Source organism: Chaetomium fimeti (genome assembly GCF_033439085.1).
Source record: "Chaetomium fimeti strain CBS 168.71 chromosome Unknown B0H64scaffold_7, whole genome shotgun sequence".
Classification (NCBI taxonomy): domain Eukaryota; kingdom Fungi; phylum Ascomycota; class Sordariomycetes; order Sordariales; family Chaetomiaceae; genus Chaetomium; species Chaetomium fimeti.
In genome coordinates this window covers 1,112,221-1,130,873 of record NW_026944335.1, presented here as the reverse complement: position 1 = coordinate 1,130,873, position 18,653 = coordinate 1,112,221, and the positions used below count along the sequence as shown (strand labels likewise).

Genomic DNA, 18,653 nt, shown 5'->3' with positions numbered 1-18,653 from the left:
AGAAGTTGGCGCCGACCCTGATGCACCCCCAAATTCCCCAATTGCACAAATGCAAGCTCGCAGAAACCTTGGGGCAAATTGCAGATCGGCAAGTGCTTGGCATGGAAGCTCAGGGATGAGGGTGGGCCAGACTCATCGCGCTGCGCTCTCACTCGTCGGTCCCACGTTCGCAATGCTTGCTTGCCACGGTCCCAGAGATGCGGTTGCTGTCTCGCCTGCACCTGCCTCACATCTCGACCCCGGCTCCATTACTTGCTTGCCGTTTCCCTTTTGGTTGGCACTGGCTCAATTGAAATCATCTCTGAAGGAACTTGAACGAGGAAGTGGTTCATCGCAAGGGATCCTTCCATTTTCTCAACGCGTCAAGGGACTGAACGGACCAAAGAAAGCAATGCCGGGTGGGGCTGTCCATTCCAGCCGGTGATTGACTTCTTTCTGGACGGAATATCCCGGTCGTTCTGGAAGCAAACCGCCAAGGAAGTAACGGCGTCAGCGCGCAAGTTCACGAAAAGGACACAATTGAACCTGGTATTGGTCAGGTTCTCGGGATACCAAAGAAGGAGGCCTTTCGTCACACGAGTGGGAGTCACACAATGGTCCCAGGTCCCTGAGCACAAAAATGACATTGGGAAGGAGAAGAAGAAGATCACAAGAGGTGTAATTTCCTGCCGAGTAACCCGGGCTGGTTGCCCCACTAGGCGGCCCGCGCCCGGTCTTCCGAATGACCCACTTATCCGGCCAGGCGCCCGGTCGCCGACGGACCATACCTGAGACACAAACCACGGTCTGGCCAGGAGAGGGCGTTTCAACACGTGCAACGGGCAAAACCAACCCATCGCTTCCCACTTCCAACATGTGGCGGCGGGATTGGAGAGAACGGGGCAGGTATCACTTAATGGGATCATAGCCATCACACACGTTTTAAAACCCAACCATCACCCCCCAATTGGCTTCCATTGCGTAGAACAGAAGTAGAACATTCCGAGTTGTTTAGTGGCCGGCCAGTCGTGGCCGGTAACACACTTCACTCGAGGGTCGTGACCAGCCCTACCCGGCGGCCCAGCATTTATAGTTAAACATGTAGGATCGCACACAGCCACTCTTATGTATAGGCAGTGACCAACTGCCCCCGTCCACACTTGCCCCGGTCTTGTCCCCGACCTTTTGAGATTGCATACACGACAGGAACCGATACTTGAAGCTATCGACAGACGATGCAGCCGCAAAGGCTGACGCTGTCGTGAAGAGCAGCAGCAACCCGCCCCAAGCTTCGACGCGAGGGGACCTGATCAATGAGACCAGCGCGGGCCTTGTTCCCTGTGCTGACCGTGGCCGCCGCGGGCGTTGGTGTTGCGTCCGCGCAGTCCACCACGTCGACGGCGCCGGCTGTGCGTCCCCAACTCCCCCTTCTCGTCTAGTATCCCGCCGACCACTAACATATCCTGTCCAACCCAGCCCGACCTCGCCCCGCGCCACAACGATGCAGCAACCCTCGCCGCCCGTAATCACATGGAAACCGTCCGACGGATCATCACCCGCACAATAATCCAAAACACCCGCCGACCATCACCTACAAGTGACGGTAACAACGACAACAACGACAACAACGACAACAACGACAACGACGACGACAACGACGAAAACGAAGACGACGATGAAGCCACAACCACCCGCCAACAAACACGAACCCCAACCTCCTCCCCCACAACAATAACAACCTCCACCGCCACCAACGACTCCAACCAAACCGACACCAGCACAGGCGGCCTCTCCGCGGGCGCCGCAGCGGGCATCACAGCCGCCGCCGTCGCTGGCGTGGCCATCATCGCAGCCGTCGCCTTCCTCGTATGGCGGCGGCGGCAAGGCGGCATCCGCGGCGCGATCATCACGGCCGACTACCCGCGGGGCATGGGCGGTCGCGGCCGTAGCAGCAGCCGGGGCCGCGGGATGGAGGAGAACGGTGCAGGGGGGCCGCCGAAGACGCCGGTCCCACCGCCGCCGCAGATGATGATGGCGGGGGCGCGGGATACGTACGGGGATGGGGCTGGGTACGGGTATGGGTATGGGGAGGGGGTCGGGTACGCGGCAAAGGGGGTGGAGGAGCAGGATCTGGGGGAGGGCAAGAGTAGTGGGAGTAGTGGTGGGAGTGAGGTGGCGTTCAGGATACCGCCTGCGGGCACCATTCCCGCCGAGCAAGCGTATGAAGTGCTAGGGGTGTATCCGCCGCCACAGCAACCGCAGCAGCAGCAGCAGCAGCAGCAGCAGCCGCCGCCGCAGCAATTATGGCTGGGGGGTGGCGACTTGGGTGAAGCGCGCCCCGTCAGCGCGTTCACCGTGTACCCGTCGCCGGGCCCGATTCTGCCCGTGTCGCCCATGACGCCCTACCGGCCCGAGAGCAGTATCCTGATGTCGGGACAGCAGCCGCAGTCGCGCATCCCGTCGTATTACCCCGACCCGGCTAGCCCTGGTCCTCCGGCATTTTTGATACCAGGCGGCAATAGGGCGCGCGCTATGAGCTTCTCGAGCGTGTCTCATGTTAACGGTGGGCCGCGTGTGGCGGAATTGGTTGGGTCACCACCGCCACCAGTGCCGTCGATGATGGTTATCGTCGAGGGAGAACCGCCTACACGGCGCAGCCACGCTGGGATACCATGAGGGTGACACGCATAATTGCACTGAGCGGCGGGCTCATTGTGCCCGTAAATAGAAAGCGTTGAGATACCCAAGCAATGATAATCCCGTTTCCTTTGTTTCTCTGGCTTCTTGCCATGAACGGTACCTCAGGCATCCCAATTCATATCAAAAAGGCCGGAGAGGCCAGCGATCCACGTCTCCGAGTCTTCTGCTGGCTGAAAGAACGGCACACTCAGCCCCTCGGCGCTATTGTCGATAAACGCTTCGGTCGCTGTGGCCGCGCTCGAGCCCGAGTTCCCCTCAGTCGCAGCTAGCCCGGGGAGCCAGTTTGTCTTCATCGACCGGATCATTTTGGCAAACTTGGAAAACGGGTCGTCGTCAAGTGTTGGGCCAGTGTTGGGCTGCCGCTGCGCTGCTAGCTCGTCGAACCCGGCCCCCAGTTGATCGAGGGTGGCGAGAAGATCTATGCGGTCCCTCACGGCGCGGCGGTTCCAGGCCGGCTCATCAAGTATCGAGAGCCTGTATAACACGAGGAGGCAGTGGGCTAAGTTCCACCAGTAGCTAAACGTCATGCCGATGTACACATAGCTAGGGATGGAGAAATGTCTGTCCAACCAGCCGCGTACAGCATCGAGACATGCTTCCATCGCCTCATAACGCTGCATGTTGGACATTGTGGGGTTGAAAGCCGATTTTGGTTCGGTGATGGCAGTTTCCTGAATGACAAGCTCACTGTAGCATATGTGACTGAGGATAGTGTCTTGCGCTCGTTAGAAACGGACAGAGATGCGTTGTCATGTGCACATACCGTTGTGTTGTAGGTGGACTGGAAGTTGAGTTCTCATGGTTTGCAGCTGGGTCCGGAGTGAAGAACGGACGTAGCCTGGAGGAATGCCATCCGCAGACTGGGACGCGGCACGCGTCACTTGGTCGGCTATTAATTGGACCTTGACTTGGGCTACCAATAAGTCATCCCCTTCCCATTCTCTTTGCTGTGAGAGGATTTGGAGACAGTCGTCCATGTGCGGTGTCCAGGCCAGCCCATCTATCCGCTTGATGGATTGAGATATTCTGCGCTTATGTCAGCCGGCCAGTTCGGAATGGCAGATTGTCAGCAACCAACTGTGAGGTAACAAGAAAGCATGCAAGAACGGCTCGCCGCTCTTCGAGGGTATTTTCCTTTGCCGGGGGGACCGGAATTTTCGAGCAGGAGGAAATGTATGACTCGGCCGGGGGCTTGTTGAGGGACAAGTCAAAGACCAGAGACTTTGCGAGAGATGCCATAACGGAGAGTATTGGTTTATCCTTGTTGAGGTAATAATGCGCCCTACAACCGCAAGCGAGTTAGCATTGCCAGTCTGAGCAGGCCTACGGCCGGGAGCTAGCTCACCATCCCATGATGACAATTAGACCAAGAAGCAAGTCGAGGCTTTTCTCGTGGTCGACGACCATCTTCTGGGCCAGGAACTTTGTTGCCGCTTCATTCATGGCAAGACGTCGATCTACATGCTTGTAGGTGACGGTCATGATGCTAAACCATAGGAAGGGATACGACTCCTTCAGCGCCTCGGACGTCATGGTGGCGGGCAAGTGTACCAGGGGTAAAAATATGAGCATGTATTTGCGAAAGGTCCTGAGGTCCTCGACGGCTTCAAAAGGGTTCGGCTGGTATATGCAAGAAGGCATGGAGGGTGGTTCTTTTGGAGTTGCCAACGGGCCCGGCGCCGGGGGTTGGAAACCAACCCCTAGGAGAGGTCCGCGGGGGGGTAGGGATTGGAGGTCTTTCTCAGAGCCATAATCGGGTTGCTGAGGCGGGAGGACGGCGTGAGAAGCTGAGTGGGGAGTGCTTTCTTCCGACTCGCTCATCGTTGAGCGAGAACTCAGGGCAGGAGTGCCAGTGCCAACATTCCCGGCGGTGTCACCGAGAGGCGGCACTTTGTCTGTCGGGGCGGCCTGATGTCGGAGCAGGGTGACGAGGTCCTCGAGCTTCGCCTCAAGCTGGGCAGCGCGGGACACATGAGCCCTCTTGCCATTACGCTTCCGGATCGTGACTGAAGGCACACATTCTTTCCTCAACCGATGACATCTAGCGTTTGTTAGGATGGAGGAAGACGCTTGGTGTCTGCGGCGTTGAACAACCAGGAGCGGGTGATATCATCCATACCTTTCACAGTCAGTTCCGCCAAGCCGGTAGATACACCTGCACTTGGCGCGAGCACAATTCGTACATGCCCTCCCATAAGGCGCCGGCGTGCCATTTGGTACTTCACTGGTGTCCGCTTCCATCGTGTCACTATCGCGCGGTTCCCTCCCTATCTCGACAGGTTCGAGGGTTAGGGTTGACTAGCGTGACGCAGAGCGAGGCAGAGCGAGAGGATGAGACGAGACAGTTCGAAGTCCGAAAACGTGGGATGAAACAGCTTTCATGTCGTGTGTGCATGCCACTTATGGCGATGGTTATGTAACCGGCTGCACTTGGCCGAAGGATTGGGTGGTAACGATAGTCGGTCGATGTTCCAATTTCTCCTGTCAAGAGCGAGTGTGTTTCCGAAAGATTCTTGCGTTGAGGATACGAGTTGAAGATTGGACAGGCCTCAAGGGTCGGAAACCTGGCGCCCAGTCCACTAAAGATTTAGCGGCCTTTCCGGATGCCTCGGTCCCTTGCTGCCAAGTCGGCAGAAGGGTTAGGGTCGTTTGCGGAGCATGCCGTGCATGCCAAGAAACCTTAAGTTTGTCGGATCAACGTTCAACAACATCAAGCAGGGAATTGCGAGTGTTGTCAGCGATTGTTAGTGACCAGGCGAATGGGCCAGCTTTTCTCTCACTATCTATCAGTTGTTAAGATGGATACGCTTACCAGAATCTCTGCCGACGACATGCTACGGAACAGCCGTCCATCATCCAACCCCCCGGCTGGCGACGCCGTGACGGGGTGTCGAACACGGCCGTGATAAACTCAAGAGTTGGCGCGAGATTATTGATCACTTATGGAATCTGATGGGCGACAGTTTCATGGCGAGTTTTCATGAAAGGTATCAGCCATTCTTGCCAAATAAAGGCAAGCAGGGGACCGCGCAGCACTCTTTGGGGATGATGTCGCGTTGTGGTGTGTTGTTTGTGTTGACAAATTGAATAGATAGCAAAGAACTTGCCTAAGATGTCAACCCAGCGGAAGCAGGTTTTATCCCATCGTATCAGACTCAGAGTTTAAAAAGGTGGGAGAACAGCATCAGCACCGCACAGTACAGTGCCCGCACCAAAAGGTCGCGGTTTGGGAAGTTGCGATCCAACCTACAAATAAATAAATACAAATTCCACACACCTACCGATTTGTCAAACACTGAACTTGCGTACCCCTCTTTCTCGACCTCCAACATCGCCAAACGAATACCCCGCTACTGCACATCTACTCCGAGCAGATACGCGTCCTGGGTCATGGATTCGACGGCGCGGTCAGCGACACGCTGGCCTACCGATCCTGACGCTTATCCGCAGCGACATGAAGAAAAGGAATCTTCACCAAGGCCATCAGTAACCGAGCTCTCGCACCATCGCATCAGCCATGGCTCGGAGCAAGGAACCTCCGCCGCAACTAAGAACGAGGCGCAATGGGTGACTGGCATGAAGCTCGTCGCTCTCACGAATTTGCTCGTCGTGGCCATGTTTTTGATGATGCTCGATACCTCCATCATCGCGACCGCAGTATGTGTCACCGTCACCGTTACTCCAAGCCAACGCTGACTGGTGCAACCCAGATCCCCCGCATCACAGATGAATTCCGGTCTCTCCAAGACGTTGGTTGGTATGTTAGCATTTACCAGTTGGCCAACGCAGCCCTCCAACCGCTCTGGGGTAGGATTTACGACAAATTCAGCAACAAGTCGTCGTTCCTAACTTCCCTCGCCATCTTTGAGGTGGGATCACTCGTTTGTGGGGCGGCTGTGTCCTCCAGAATGCTCATCGCTGGGCGTGCCGTTGCTGGTATCGGCAGCGCCGGTCTTATAAGTGGAGGGTTGACCATCACGGCGTCTGCTGTGCCCCTGGAGAAGCGCGCTCCACTAACTGCAATGCTCATGGGCGTTGCACAGCTCGGTATCGCCATCGGCCCGCTTCTTGGTGGCGCGTTCACTTCTTACACGACGTGGCGCTGGTGCTTCTACATCAACCTCCCTATCGGCGGCCTTCTCGCCCTCGGGTTGCTTTTCCTTCCGATCCCCGATCAATACAGCAAACCAAGCCCGTGGCCATTACTTCGGAGACTCCACCTTGAACTCGACCTTCTCGGTTTCGCCCTGATCGCGCCGGCCTGCTTCCAACTCCTACTCGCCTTGTCTTGGGGTGGCAGCAAGTTCGCGTGGGACTCGTCGGTCATAATAGGGCTTTTTTGTGGCGCTGGCGCAACAGGATTATTCTGGGCTGCATGGGATTGGTATCGGGGAGATGAGGCCTTGATCCCATTCTCCATCATCGGCGTAAGAGCGGTGTGGTCGGGCGCCCTAACACATTGCTTCCTGTTGACCAACATTTTCTGCGCCTCATTCTTCTTGCCCATCTACTTCCAGGCGGTTCAGGGCGCCGACCCGATGAAGAGCGGCGTCTATGTGCTGCCCAGCATCCTCAGCCAGCTCATCGTGGTTGCCATGACGGGGTTATTGGGTGAGCACCCTTCACATTTTCTGATCAACCAGAGCGTCATACTAACAACCATGGTAGTGCAGCAGACAGGTTATGTCATCCCATATGCCATGCTTGCTGCCGTCCTTGGTTCCATCTCCAACGGGCTCTACTCAACCTTCTCCCCAACCACCCCCCCGGCCAAATGGATTGGGTATCAAATTCTCAACGGAATCGGCCGCGGTGTGGGCATGCCAATGGTAAGCGCATCTCGTTGCACCCTGTTTTGCTGGCAGCTGATACTTAGTATTGAAGGCAATCCTCGCAGTCCAAGCGGCGCTGTCCCCGGCTGACCTCGCTATGGGGAACTCGGTTGTCATTTTCGTACAGAGTCTTGGTACTGCCATCACACTCGCTATATCCGACGCGATCTTCCAGGGGAGCCTGCAATCCCAGCTTTCTCAACAAGCCCCTCACGCCGACGCTGCCGTTATCATCGCCGCCGGGGCAACCCACTTCCGCAACATTGTTGAAGAGCAGGACTTACCTGGCGTGTTGGCAGCGTATTCTGTTTCGCTCAACCGTGTCTTCTACCTGGCCGCCGGCGTCAGTAGCTTGGGGTTGATCACATCGCTCGGCATGGGATGGGTGAACGTGAGCAAGAAGCGACCTGTTGACAACGACGAAATTCCGCTCCAAAATCTCGGTGCGTAAATAATTACTACCACGGTGGCAGCAGAGAGGAAAATGTGTGATCTGGTTGGGATGTGGTTATAGAGTTGGCGAAGATGCAGTGGCAAATAAACGGTGCCACCAAGACTTGCGGATGAGCCATATCATATCGCCATACATTAATTAGCTGGAGCTTATGTCGGATGGTTGGTTTTTGTAACGGTGGTGGCTTGTTTTGTTAACGAAGTGAAAATGTGAAAACAATAAAAAATGAGATGTTGTTTTGCACGGCATCGTGATTTGATGATGATCGGGTGTTCTCGCCTTCAAACCTCCGCGAGAAGCGACAGCGTCAGGGAACATGACATGAAGCGAAGGCGAATGATAAGAATTAATGTTTCTCCCATCAGATGAGTTCGAGGCACAACACACGAGGCACTAACAGCGGAGCGATTGACTGACGTGCCGACCAAACAGAAAGGGAAGACCAAAGTCTGAACCAAAAAGAGCCAAATCTTCTTCTCCATGTCGCGACTGCGGCCGCGATCATAGTGAAAAAATTGGTAGCGTCTCTTTGAGTAGCGTGTCATCCTTAGTGCAGGGGCCATGCTAATCTTCTCTGTATCGTTTCAAATTGACCAAATGCCCCGAAGGGCGAGGAAAGAAAGAAGAGAAGAGGAGGAAGATCGGGTGCGATGGACGTTTCTTTTATGGGCGAGAAAGTGGCCTGTGCATTTCACCTGCAATCGACAACGCTCAAAGCCACAGCCCAGGAGTGGCAAAGTGGCGTATCCCAGTGTGAGCAAATCAATGTGGCGCTTTTGTGCGGCACTGCGCCACCCTGCCGAGGACAGCCTTGTGGGTCCGGCGAATCAAGGCCAACTTGGAACGGACCAGCTTCGGCTTCGAGCTGCCTTGCATTGTCCATCCCGAGCCCGCCGTGCTATGGCGACAGCACCTCTCCTCTGCGACTAGCACAGCCGACTGGGCCAGCCCAAACAAACCACCATGGCGCGAATACCCCTCGCCATCGTCCTCCTCCTAGCCGTCCTGGCAACGCTAGCCAGCGCATGTGAGTCCGCAGCTTTCGCGTGCGCAATCCCTACCCCCGTCGCAGATCCTCATCCACGCTCACTCCACCAAACCTCCTCTCTCAAAGCACACGAGCACTGACGCAAGTAACAAACAAACCTAGCGGTCCCCTCCTTCTGCAAATGCACCTGTTTCCAAAACAGCACTATCATCCCGCTCGGCCCGCAACACGACAACAACAACAACAACAACCAGCCGGCACCACCACCCCCGAAGAAACCGTCCCCCTCCTCGAACCGCCCCGCCCCCTCCTCCCCAACATCCCCCTCCGACACCAACACCAACACCAACCCCAACCCCTCCCAATCCCAATCAACCACCCTCGCAACCACCAACCCCCTCCACGCCCTCCGTGCCCTCCACCCCCGCGAATCCTCCACCTCCTGCAAGCAATGCAACCGGGCCTTCTGCCTGAAATACAACCTGCCCATCTGCAAGGACGCCGAGGAGAAGGACATCAAGACGAGCTGTTTCCAGCGGGACAGCCCCAAGGACCGGGTGATTGTGTGGGGGTTCATCCTGGGCACGGCGGGCCTGCTGGGGTGGGCGGCGCTGCGGCGCGTGATCGACTCGGCGCGGGAGCGGCGGCGGCAGCAGCAGCAGCAGGGAGGAGGTGGTGGGATGGGGATTGGAGGGGGGAGGTTCGGAGGGTTTGGGGGGTTGATGGGTGGTGGTGCTGGGAGGGGCGGCAATAGCGGGCGGGGTTTTAGCGCTGTGCCGGGAGGAGGGGCGGATAGAGAGGTGTATGATCCATTACAGGATGGGCATGACGAAGGTGTGACACGGGGCCCGGGATGAATAATGGTGTTGAGGTTGTTGTGCTTAGTTCGAAGCGAGGCGCGTATACGGATCGGATTCCGCTCGAGACGTTCCACATATGACGCGCGCAAGTTTGTGACGGCCAATTGGTATCTTTACCAACCCATGATGTTAAGAGCCTCACAGGAGACTGTATTATTTTCTCTATAAAGAAGGTCGGCCCCTCGGATACGTATAAGACTACCAAAAAGGGTGTTATACGAGGTTGCTTTTGTCCAGCCCGGTTACGTTATCTACCCCTTTTCCAACCGTGGGACACGCGGCCATGCTCATCTCGATCACATTTTTATCGCCCAAGAAACAACCTCGGTAAACCGTCTAGAAGACTAGGAGCACTTTTACCCTCGTCACTCTTGTCACTATAACCGAACAAAAGGGATGGCTTAGTCCTCCTCGAGGGTTGTCGTCTTGGGCGAGCCATTCGCGGCGCCCGCAATCAGCGTCCTGCGTTCCCTAACAGCGGCCGCGAGGTCCTCGAGAACCTCGACGGTCGACTCCCAGTTGATGCAGGCGTCCGTGATGCTGACGCCCTTCTTCAACGCAGAGGGGCCCTCGGCGGGTACCTTCTGGTTGCCTTCGTTGATGTTAGACTCAACCATGACGCCGATGATGGCCCTCTCGCCTTCGCGGAGCTGGTCGGCGACGGTCTTGGCAACCTTCGGCTGGTTCCTGTGGTCCTTGTTCGAGTTGCCTGCTCAAGTTAGCAATTGAGCCATAGTTGGATCCTAGCAAAACCTACCGTGCGAGCAGTCAACCATGATCGCCATCTTCTGGCCCTTCTTGACCAGGGTGTCTTTTGCGGCCTGGATGCTCGCCTTGTCATAGTTGGTGCCTTTGGAGCCGCCCCTCAGAATGACGAAGCCGTGCTCGTTGCCTTTCGTCCGGGTGATGGCGGCCAGGCCTTGTTTTGTGACACCCATGAAGTGATGCCTGGCGGCCGCCGCGCCAATAGCGTCAATGGCGACGCCGAGGCTACCGTCGGTTCCGTTCTTGAATCCTACGGGGAAAGAGAGGCCGGAGGCCAGCTCCCGGTGCAGCTGGCTCTCGGTGGTCCGCGCACCAATAGCACCAACCGAGATGAAGTCGGCGAGGAATTGCGGGGAGATCGTATCGAGCATCTCGGTCGCAATAGGCATACCGGTCGAGGTAAGGTCGCAGAAGAGCTGTCTCGAAACGCGGAGACCCTTGTTGATCTTGAAGGTCTCGTCGATGTCGGGGTCGTTGATGAGGCCCTTCCAGCCGACCGTGGTTCGCGGCTTCTCGAGGTAGGCGCGCATCACAATGACGAGGTCGTCCGAGAGCTTGTCCGAGAGTTCTTTCAAGCGGGTGGCATACTCGATAGCGGTGGCGGGATCGTGGATGGAACAGGGCCCAACAATGACCAACAAGCGGTCATTCCGACCCATGATTACACCCACGGCCTCCCGTCTGCCCTTGATAACGGTCTCGAGGGCGGCATTGGGCATAGGAACTTCGGAAATGAGCAGGGCAGGCGGGATGAGGGGATCCTGGCCCAACACTTTCGTACAGAGAGTGTCAGCAGCTGTCATGTTTAAAGCCAAACGCGCGATCAAAACAAGAAACAACGGCTGATGGAACGCTCAGAGCGCGGCTGGAGTGTGACATTGACCACCATGGGCAGGCCAAGAAGATCATAGCGGGTGGGAAAACGGTACCTCGCATGTCATCGGCCTGGAGGGGCGCCATTTCGGCTCCGGACATTGTGAAGAATTTTGTCGAGGATATCGGGCGAATAGGTAGGGGCGTGTTTTCGAAGAAAAGCAAGAGCACGGTGTGAATTGCGCTCTCGAGACCTTAGGGGAGGCTGGCGGGACAAATTGGAGCTTCAAGCAGTCAAGAAGAGCTCGACAGATATGTCGGGGAATATCTAGGTAGAATTGGGAGCGGGGCGAAGCTGTAGGGGCTGTGAGGGAAGACGAGTTGGTGTTCAGGAATGGGATCTTTGCAGGAAGCAGGGAGCGGGCTGTGGATGGTGTTTAGGTGACTCAGAGAGCTCCAGCAGTTCACGGGGGAGGTCGGTCCGGGCGGGAAGGCGAGTACCAGAATGTAAATTTAGCGGCAGGGACGGTGGGAGACAAAGCAAGCACTTTTAAGGAAGCGGGAAGGAGGGAACTTGGAGGGAAGATGCCCGACGGAGGGTTTCGGGTTGATCAACCACTTGGCACCCTCTTCTTCAGCTCATGTCTCTGTTTGTGGCCGAGTACGGAGGTACCTCGATCTGAATTTCGGCCCAAATTCCTAGGCTCAGTGCCAGCTGGAGGTCGGTCGGCGCCATTGTGTCAATCGAAATGTTGCATTGAGAAGTGGGGGAGGGGTCAATTTCTGTCTTGGTGTTTGTGCCCGTTTCACCGCCTTCCGCATTTTTTCTTCTTGGTAAAATTGTTGCCATGATTGGTGTGCTCCAACTTTAAACCACGCCACAAATGCAAACACGCCGCTCAACCGCAGGCTCCGATTCGAGCGCCGGACTCGGTGAAGATGGGACGAAGAGCATCGGTCCGGGTTCCTCGATCAGTACCACCTACACAAAATCTTGCCTTGCTGCACTGGGTGTCTTTGCTCCACGGCGCCATGTCGAACACTGGACGGCTATGCATTGTTCTACATGGCCCTGACTCAACGATTGCGTTGGATGGTTGTTGTCTTCCCGTCTGCATTCTGATTGACAGAGACGCGTTTACACCGAGGTAGACTCTTTTAGTCAGCGGAAGGCTAGACAAGCCCGGTCGCTGCGTTCCGCGCGACGGTCAACGACATACAGGTCGGCTCCGGTCCCGCTCCGTGATGCCGTGGACCGATCCAGCGTTCCATTCTAGGGCTCCATTCTCGGGGTGCTTCGATAAATGATGCAAGTCATATGCTGAAAGCTGACCCGAAGTCCCCAACATTGCTAGCTAGTTTTAGGACCAATAAAATTACCCTTCATTCTGTCGCCGAAAGGCGACGTAACGCTACGACGAAGGACCTTGGAACTCTTCATTCATGGTGTTGTCGGCAACAAAATCTACTGCAATTGCTAACGTAGAGCAAGCCAGCTCGACCCTCGCCTGATGTTTTGCCAGAGGGGTCCCTTTCTTATCGCGATAACGACCGCCAAGGAGCCCCTCCAAGGTTTGTGACCCTTGCCGCGAAGCCGATGCGGTCATCTCTTTCATCTTGTCACATGCAATTGATGGTTCTCAAGAAACGGAAGCGCGACTACCTGCTGCCTACCTGTATACAACCTACTTCTTCCCCAGTCGCCAATTCCTTGTTTTTTCTTTTCTTTTTTTCTTTTTCTTTTTTTCTTTTTCTTTTTCTTTTTAGGGAATACTCTAAATCGTTCCTTTTCCTTTGGGCTTTTAGGACAGGCTAGCAACAACACCCCGCTCACCTCTATCCCCTATCGAGAATGGACTTGCGCAGGCAATTATCGCTCACATGCCCGTACAGCATTAACTTCACTCTCTCTTCGGGCAAAAGAAAATGACATGGGGAGACTATCCCTAGCCTTCAAAATACCTTCTTCGCGGGTTCCTCGTTATTCTTTCCTATTCATCACGCACCCCTTGGCTCACTCTGACAGTACAACGACAGGCTCTGCATTTGCCTACCTAAGTAGATTCGGAGTCATCTACTCTTGGATCGGACACCCAACGCGCTCTTGTTCTGTTGTGGGTGTGATACGGGACCTCTTCGTCGTTCTATTCCTCTAGAGAGAATCTGTACGTGGCAAAGCTAGTATACAAGCCATCCATTCCCCACATGGTCCTCCTATTCGTCCACTTCGGATGGTTCACAGCATCAGGCCAGTCTCTCATCTCTAGCGATATTGCTCCATGCTGCGGAACCGGCCCCTGGCCTTGCGTCCGCTTGAGAGCGAGGGCTCCTGCAAGACCACACGAGCCAGTCAGCCAAGGTTGTAACAAAGTCAAGTCGAGTGGACGCTGAAAGTGGCTTACCATCCCGTTCGTTCCAGGTATGCACGTGTAAGGCGTCCCTATCCGTGAACAAGCTCATCTTGACGCCCGAGTGCGGACTCGACAGCACAGCGGCAGGCCGCTCGTCTTTGCGCCCCGTGTCCTCGTGCGAAAGCAGAAAAGTCTCGTCATAGCCGCAATCATACCCGCCTTGGGACGGGCAATGCCTCGGCAGCTCCGGTTTCTGCCGGAGGGCGTCCCCCACCGTCCGCTCTGACGATGACCAAAAGTCAAACTCCCTCCCCTTCCGGTTCGCCAGGATGTTCCCGGTGGTGATGCCGAGCTCGTCGCTCTCGAAGCGCAGGCCCGCCGCGGGGAGGTGCAGGGTATGGTCCAGCACGGTGCCCGTCCCGCCTGAGCGGAAGCCGTCCAGGTTGAAGAAGACCGGCTGGCTCAGGTCCAGCGGCGCCGTCTTGAGGAGCGGCGTCACGTCAAAGGCGACGCGCCATTCGTGCGGCGTGACGGTGTGGGTGAGGCAGGCGGCGAAGATGCCCGGGAAGCCGTTCCACATGCGGTCGAAGAGCACGAAGGTGATGCTGTTGTTGGTGTGCACGGCGGCGCCCCACGTCACGCGGCCCCAGCCGTCGTCGCCGCCGTTGAAGAGCGTCGTGCCGTTGTGGGCGTCGGCGTGCAGTTGTACGCGGGAGCCGTCGTGCTCGTAGCTGGCGCCGGCCAAGATGTTGGTAGAGTAAGCTTATTTAGATAGGTAGTGTTGGTTACTACCCCCAATATTAATAAGTCACAAAAGTGAGACACAGATGGCCCCTGAGAGCGAACAAATCATGAAACAAAACGAAAACCATTTGATTATTTATCCAGATACACTTTCTACATCGCCACCCTTCTATTAGGGAACTGACTCCCCCTTTTCCTGCGCATTAGACTGATCAGATAACTGCTTCTCCTTCCCGTCTCCAGTTTCAACCGGCCTCCATCGCAGGAAGAGGGCAACAACAAATGCCACAGCACTCGTCGCTACCGGGACAAACTGCCTTGCTTGTTAGTGCATACTCCAATCCACGATCATAAAAAGGGAGGGAGGGGAAGAGGAAATAGGGGAACGAACGTAGACTCTGGTGATAGCATGGTTATAAGCATCCAGCACCGGCACGGCAAAGTCCGGAAAGTAGCGCTCGGCCGTCTCACGCACATGCCCCGTGCCTGCCTGCAGGAGGAGCCCGATCTGAGTTGGACTGAGGCCGGCGTCACGTAGCGCCTCGCGGAGATAGGTGTTGAAGATGCTGCCCGCGATCACTTGGCTCACTGTGGCACCGAGGTACTGCGAGAAAAGGCCCAGCGATACGCCGACGGGAAGCAGCGGCGAGCCTTCGAGGTCCTGTTGGAGGATCAAGGTCGTTACCTGCATGGTCAGCCCGACGCCGAGGCCCTGCAGTACCTGGAGGCCTATCCACTCGCTAGAGGGCGTGTCGAAGGTAGTGAAAGTGGTGTAGAGGCTAGCGGCGATGCACATCAACAGGGAGCCGACGAAGAACCAGGGGTTGTAGTAACGGGCTCGGACCGCTGGAGGGCACACGCACATCAGTTAGCATTAAGACAGGTCACGCTGCTCCCACTCGCTGTCCACTCACCAAGAACACCGACGATTAAGATGCCAACAATCTGCGAGATGACCGACGGAAAAACACGAACACCGCTCTCCAACGGACTGGCACCCTGGACAGCTTGGAACCACTCCGGCAGATAGTAGGACATGACGGCCAAACCGCCGAGCTGGCAAAAGGCAAAGACGCACCCGACGGCGACGGCACGCCTCTTGACGACCGAGCCTGGGATGAGAGCGTACTCGGCCATATACCACTGCCACGCAATAAAGACCAAAACCAAACACCCTCCGCCGACAAACAAACCGATGACAGTCGGCGAGTTCCAGGGGTACCTCACACCACCCCACTGCATAGCCATGAGCACCATAAAACACGCCGGCACAAACAACACACACCCAACCAGGTCAAGATGCTTCAGCCGCTCACGAAGAGACTGCTCCGCATGAATGGCGCGCGGCCGAAAAAAGAAGAACATGCTCGCCAGCGTGACGGCGCCCGCAGGCAAATTCACATAGAAGCACCAGCGCCAGGTAACCCGCTCGGTGAACGCACCCCCGATGATGGGAGCCAGAATAATACCCAGCGCAAACATGCTGCTGACCAAGCCCATATTCATGGCGCGCGTGGCGGGGGAGCTGACAGCTAATACCACGTTGAGCCCGCCCGTGGCGACGCCCGAGGCGCCGACTCCCGCTATCGCGCGCCCGACGATGAACATGTTGGAGGAGGTGGCGGCGCCGCACACGACGCTGCCGACGAGGAAGACGGCGAAGAAGGCCTGGTAGACCCAGCGCAGCGGCAGGATGGACGAGAGCTTGCCCGCGAGCGGGATCAGTGCGCACGTGGTGAGCGAGTAGGCGGCCGGGTACCAGGCGATGTTGGACGTGTCGCGGAAGTCGGACATTATGGAGGGGATGGCCTAGATGGAAGGGGAGGGGGGGTGGACTGTGTTGGTAGTTCGTCCTGATGATGGTGGTGGTGGTAAGAAGATGAGAGGAATAGGCTCGACTCACGGTCGAGATGATGAAGACGTCGATGGACATCAGAAACGATCCCACACAGATACCGACGAGGACGGCGTAGAGAGGGAAGCCGGTCATGGTCTGCTGGACGGCTGCTGTCTCTGTTCCATCCTCGACGACTCCCAATGCGGTGGACGATTTCGCGTCAGGGGGAGTGGTGTTGCTTTCGGTAGCCTCTTTGGAGGCATCGCTCAAGGGTTCTTGCATGTTGACGGTTGGGCTGCTGCACTTGTTAAATTCCTGCTCTCGGCGAGGTTTGATACAGTTTGGGCCCCAGTCCAGTCCGAACCATAAGACAGAAAAAAAGGCTTGGCCGGAGAGTCAAGGAAAAGGGAGGATCTGGGCCGGCATCCTCTTTCTTTGCTTTGGGTGGCGGCGGCATGGCCCCCGAATTATACCAAACCAATGGACGGCGCGTGGCTGCAGCCAACAGACCGGAAACTTTCCATTACACGCATGTACTGTGTAGCCAATTCGGAGTGAATACCCGGTCCGTTAAACGGTCCGTCTCCGAAGGCCGAAGTGCGGGACACGGGCGTCCAAAAAGGGGTAGAATTACGGCAGCCATGACACCACTAATTTGTTTGTGTTACTCGCTCAACTAGGCCTAGTGGGCTTGAGTTACATGCTGTAATGTTCTTTATTAGGAACTTGCTTGTCCCAGACGCTCGACCGACACTCTTCTCACAACCCACGAAAGCTTCGCACCGGCAACGCGTCGGAATAGTGGCCGCCTTTGATAACCAGGTTTTCCTACCGTTCGGTGAGGCCCATGCCTAATGGTTCAACATTTTTGCCGCGTCGTCTGGCTTTATGTCGCGCTCGACCTGGAAAATGAAGTTGCTACCAGATTGTACGACCATGCCAAAGCCCTTGTCCGACGGCACTGGTTCAAGTCAAGCCCCGTAAGAAAAGAAAACATGTAAAGATGGAGGGGGACTTATTGAGGCTTCGGGGGTTGACGAGTTGGAAGGCGAGAAACAAAAGGAGCAATATCCGCTACACCCGCTACACTAATAGTAACAAAACTGCTTACCTACCAAGTAGTAAACATCTCCGAGACTACCTAATTTGAGACTCGAATCTAGCTACCTTCTCCGTCTCGATAATCCTCAATCTCTGGGTAATCTATCGGTTCCATGTAGTCTCGACGGGCCAAGCTTGCTTCCCACTCAGTCATGACTTTTCGTTCCCACTTGTCCCTGTAGACGTGGAACATTGGAATGGCATGCTCTGTGTCGATACGGACCCTGTTCTTGGAGTCGCCAAGAATAAGCAAAACATTGGTCTCGACACCCGAACCGTCCGACAGCAAGAAGGTCCAGAGCCTCTCCTTCTGTCCGCTTGTGAGAGCGTATATACGGACCGTTACGTTGGCGCGGCATGAATGGAAATAAACCTCACGACACTAAGTACGGTTGCGTCAGCTTTCTTGGAACAAATCCAGGTCGTATAAATACCTGGGCACCCACCTCATTGCCTGACTCCCCTCGGTCGAAGAGCACCACCCCTCCCAGGATCCGGTTTTCAGCCCAGTACCCTACCATGTCGGCTATACCCTCGGGGTATTGTAGGTGCTCTTCGAATTCATAAACGAAGAACAGGGTAGCAAAGGGTTCCGGGTCGGGCCAATAGTCTGACCCGACATAGCGGTTCGGGGGCCTCCAAGACTTCCACTCGTCATGTACTCCCAGATCCCCCAAGTTGTAGAGTATGACAGCTAACTGGTGGAGTGCTACCGCAATAATCTCGATCAATCTCGTCTCGAATGCAAGGGAGTCAGCAGCTGCGGTGGCATAGGAATGTAAGAGCTAGGGAAGAGGTAAGGGTTAGTAGACTGTACAGTTTGCACTCCAAAGATGCCGCTCGCGTATGATGCTCTGTGCCTACGTACTCTCTCGTCCATGCTCAAGACGTCAATGTCGAACGAGTCACGGAACTCGGTCAATCTCTCCCAAGCCCCGGGACACAGCTTATCGTGGTTGTCGCGAAAGACAGGATGATCGGGGTCGATGCCCCATCCACGCATGTCCTCGGCCACATTGACAACGGGGAATCCATCGATGATCTGGGCGTATGTGACTTGCGCCAAGTCCGTAGAGAGTACTCGGCGCAATGCCCGCTCGAAAACATCCCGATGGCGTTGCGGAAGGTTAGACACGGGCGACTTGATGACAGCCCGAGATTCGGCAACTAGACGCGCAATCTGCTCTGCTTCCTCGTCGATGGGCTGGTCCATGGCAATGATAAGATGA

General features: G+C 56.0%; 8 protein-coding genes across 8 annotated transcripts; 3 read left to right on the top strand and 5 right to left on the bottom strand.

The window, feature by feature from the left end:
* Window positions 1-1,292: 1,292 nt before the first annotated feature.
* Window positions 1,293-2,655, top strand: B0H64DRAFT_435163 (uncharacterized protein; the record flags this gene model as incomplete). The annotated part of the gene is made up of 2 exons (XM_062806125.1): window positions 1,293-1,388; window positions 1,456-2,655. The coding sequence occupies 2 exons, from the start codon at window positions 1,293-1,295 to the stop codon at window positions 2,653-2,655; spliced, it is 1,296 nt and encodes a 431-aa protein (XP_062655919.1).
* A 62-nt stretch (window positions 2,656-2,717) lies between these two features.
* On the bottom strand, window positions 2,718-4,892 carry B0H64DRAFT_467321 (uncharacterized protein; the record flags this gene model as incomplete). Its single annotated transcript, XM_062807712.1, has 5 exons — window positions 2,718-3,394; window positions 3,443-3,705; window positions 3,758-3,961; window positions 4,025-4,700; window positions 4,799-4,892. 5 exons carry the CDS (start codon window positions 4,890-4,892, stop codon window positions 2,781-2,783), a joined length of 1,851 nt encoding a protein of 616 aa, XP_062655918.1. The 3' UTR covers window positions 2,718-2,780.
* Window positions 4,893-6,069: 1,177 nt separating this feature from the next.
* B0H64DRAFT_328830 (major facilitator superfamily domain-containing protein) lies at window positions 6,070-7,962 on the top strand (the record flags this gene model as incomplete). The annotated part of the gene is made up of 4 exons (XM_062800853.1): window positions 6,070-6,336; window positions 6,390-7,106; window positions 7,356-7,508; window positions 7,564-7,962. 4 exons carry the CDS (start codon window positions 6,070-6,072, stop codon window positions 7,960-7,962), a joined length of 1,536 nt encoding a protein of 511 aa, XP_062655917.1.
* Window positions 7,963-8,786: 824 nt separating this feature from the next.
* On the top strand, window positions 8,787-9,964 carry B0H64DRAFT_406574 (uncharacterized protein). The gene is made up of 2 exons (XM_062804509.1): window positions 8,787-8,992; window positions 9,116-9,964. The coding sequence occupies exons 1-2, from the start codon at window positions 8,929-8,931 to the stop codon at window positions 9,808-9,810; spliced, it is 759 nt and encodes a 252-aa protein (XP_062655916.1). The 5' UTR covers window positions 8,787-8,928; the 3' UTR covers window positions 9,811-9,964.
* Window positions 9,965-10,051: 87 nt separating this feature from the next.
* B0H64DRAFT_228045 (uncharacterized protein) lies at window positions 10,052-11,764 on the bottom strand. Its single transcript, XM_062799680.1, has 3 exons — window positions 11,508-11,764; window positions 10,571-11,350; window positions 10,052-10,522 (listed from the first exon to the last, which is right to left on the bottom strand). The coding sequence occupies exons 1-3, from the start codon at window positions 11,551-11,553 to the stop codon at window positions 10,215-10,217; spliced, it is 1,134 nt and encodes a 377-aa protein (XP_062655915.1). The 5' UTR covers window positions 11,554-11,764; the 3' UTR covers window positions 10,052-10,214.
* Window positions 11,765-13,535: 1,771 nt separating this feature from the next.
* On the bottom strand, window positions 13,536-14,614 carry B0H64DRAFT_419692 (galactose mutarotase-like domain-containing protein; the record flags this gene model as incomplete). Its single annotated transcript, XM_062805403.1, has 3 exons — window positions 13,536-13,720; window positions 13,794-14,504; window positions 14,566-14,614. 3 exons carry the CDS (start codon window positions 14,612-14,614, stop codon window positions 13,536-13,538), a joined length of 945 nt encoding a protein of 314 aa, XP_062655914.1.
* B0H64DRAFT_406565 (MFS transporter) lies at window positions 14,595-16,801 on the bottom strand. Its single transcript, XM_062804508.1, has 4 exons — window positions 16,390-16,801; window positions 15,401-16,295; window positions 14,878-15,332; window positions 14,595-14,799 (listed from the first exon to the last, which is right to left on the bottom strand). The coding sequence occupies exons 1-4, from the start codon at window positions 16,603-16,605 to the stop codon at window positions 14,659-14,661; spliced, it is 1,707 nt and encodes a 568-aa protein (XP_062655913.1). The 5' UTR covers window positions 16,606-16,801; the 3' UTR covers window positions 14,595-14,658.
* A 681-nt stretch (window positions 16,802-17,482) lies between these two features.
* On the bottom strand, window positions 17,483-18,637 carry B0H64DRAFT_329123 (uncharacterized protein; the record flags this gene model as incomplete). The annotated part of the gene is made up of 3 exons (XM_062800860.1): window positions 17,483-17,806; window positions 17,871-18,209; window positions 18,293-18,637. 3 exons carry the CDS (start codon window positions 18,635-18,637, stop codon window positions 17,483-17,485), a joined length of 1,008 nt encoding a protein of 335 aa, XP_062655912.1.
* Between the last annotated feature and the right edge of the window lie 16 nt (window positions 18,638-18,653).

What these genes read in the sequence shown, in the direction of transcription:
- B0H64DRAFT_406574 (XM_062804509.1), top strand. Translation starts at nt 8,929, where the DNA reads ATGGCGCGAATACCCCTCGCCATCGTCCTCCTCCTAGCCGTCCTGGCA. An exon ending in GGCAACGCTAGCCAGCGCAT is followed by an intron (nt 8,993 to 9,115) that starts GTGAGTCCGCAG and finishes AAACAAACCTAG; the next exon opens with CGGTCCCCTCCTTCTGCAAA.
- B0H64DRAFT_228045 (XM_062799680.1), bottom strand. Translation starts at nt 11,553, where the DNA reads ATGTCCGGAGCCGAAATGGCGCCCCTCCAGGCCGATGACATGCGAG. An exon ending in CCAGGCCGATGACATGCGAG is followed by an intron (nt 11,351 to 11,507) that starts GTACCGTTTTCC and finishes TCTGTACGAAAG; the next exon opens with TGTTGGGCCAGGATCCCCTC. An exon ending in CATGGTTGACTGCTCGCACG is followed by an intron (nt 10,523 to 10,570) that starts GTAGGTTTTGCT and finishes TAACTTGAGCAG; the next exon opens with GCAACTCGAACAAGGACCAC.
- B0H64DRAFT_406565 (XM_062804508.1), bottom strand. Translation starts at nt 16,605, where the DNA reads ATGCAAGAACCCTTGAGCGATGCCTCCAAAGAGGCTACCGAAAGCAAC. An exon ending in CTTAATCGTCGGTGTTCTTG is followed by an intron (nt 15,333 to 15,400) that starts GTGAGTGGACAG and finishes TGTGCCCTCCAG; the next exon opens with CGGTCCGAGCCCGTTACTAC. An exon ending in ATGCTATCACCAGAGTCTAC is followed by an intron (nt 14,800 to 14,877) that starts GTTCGTTCCCCT and finishes CAAGCAAGGCAG; the next exon opens with TTTGTCCCGGTAGCGACGAG.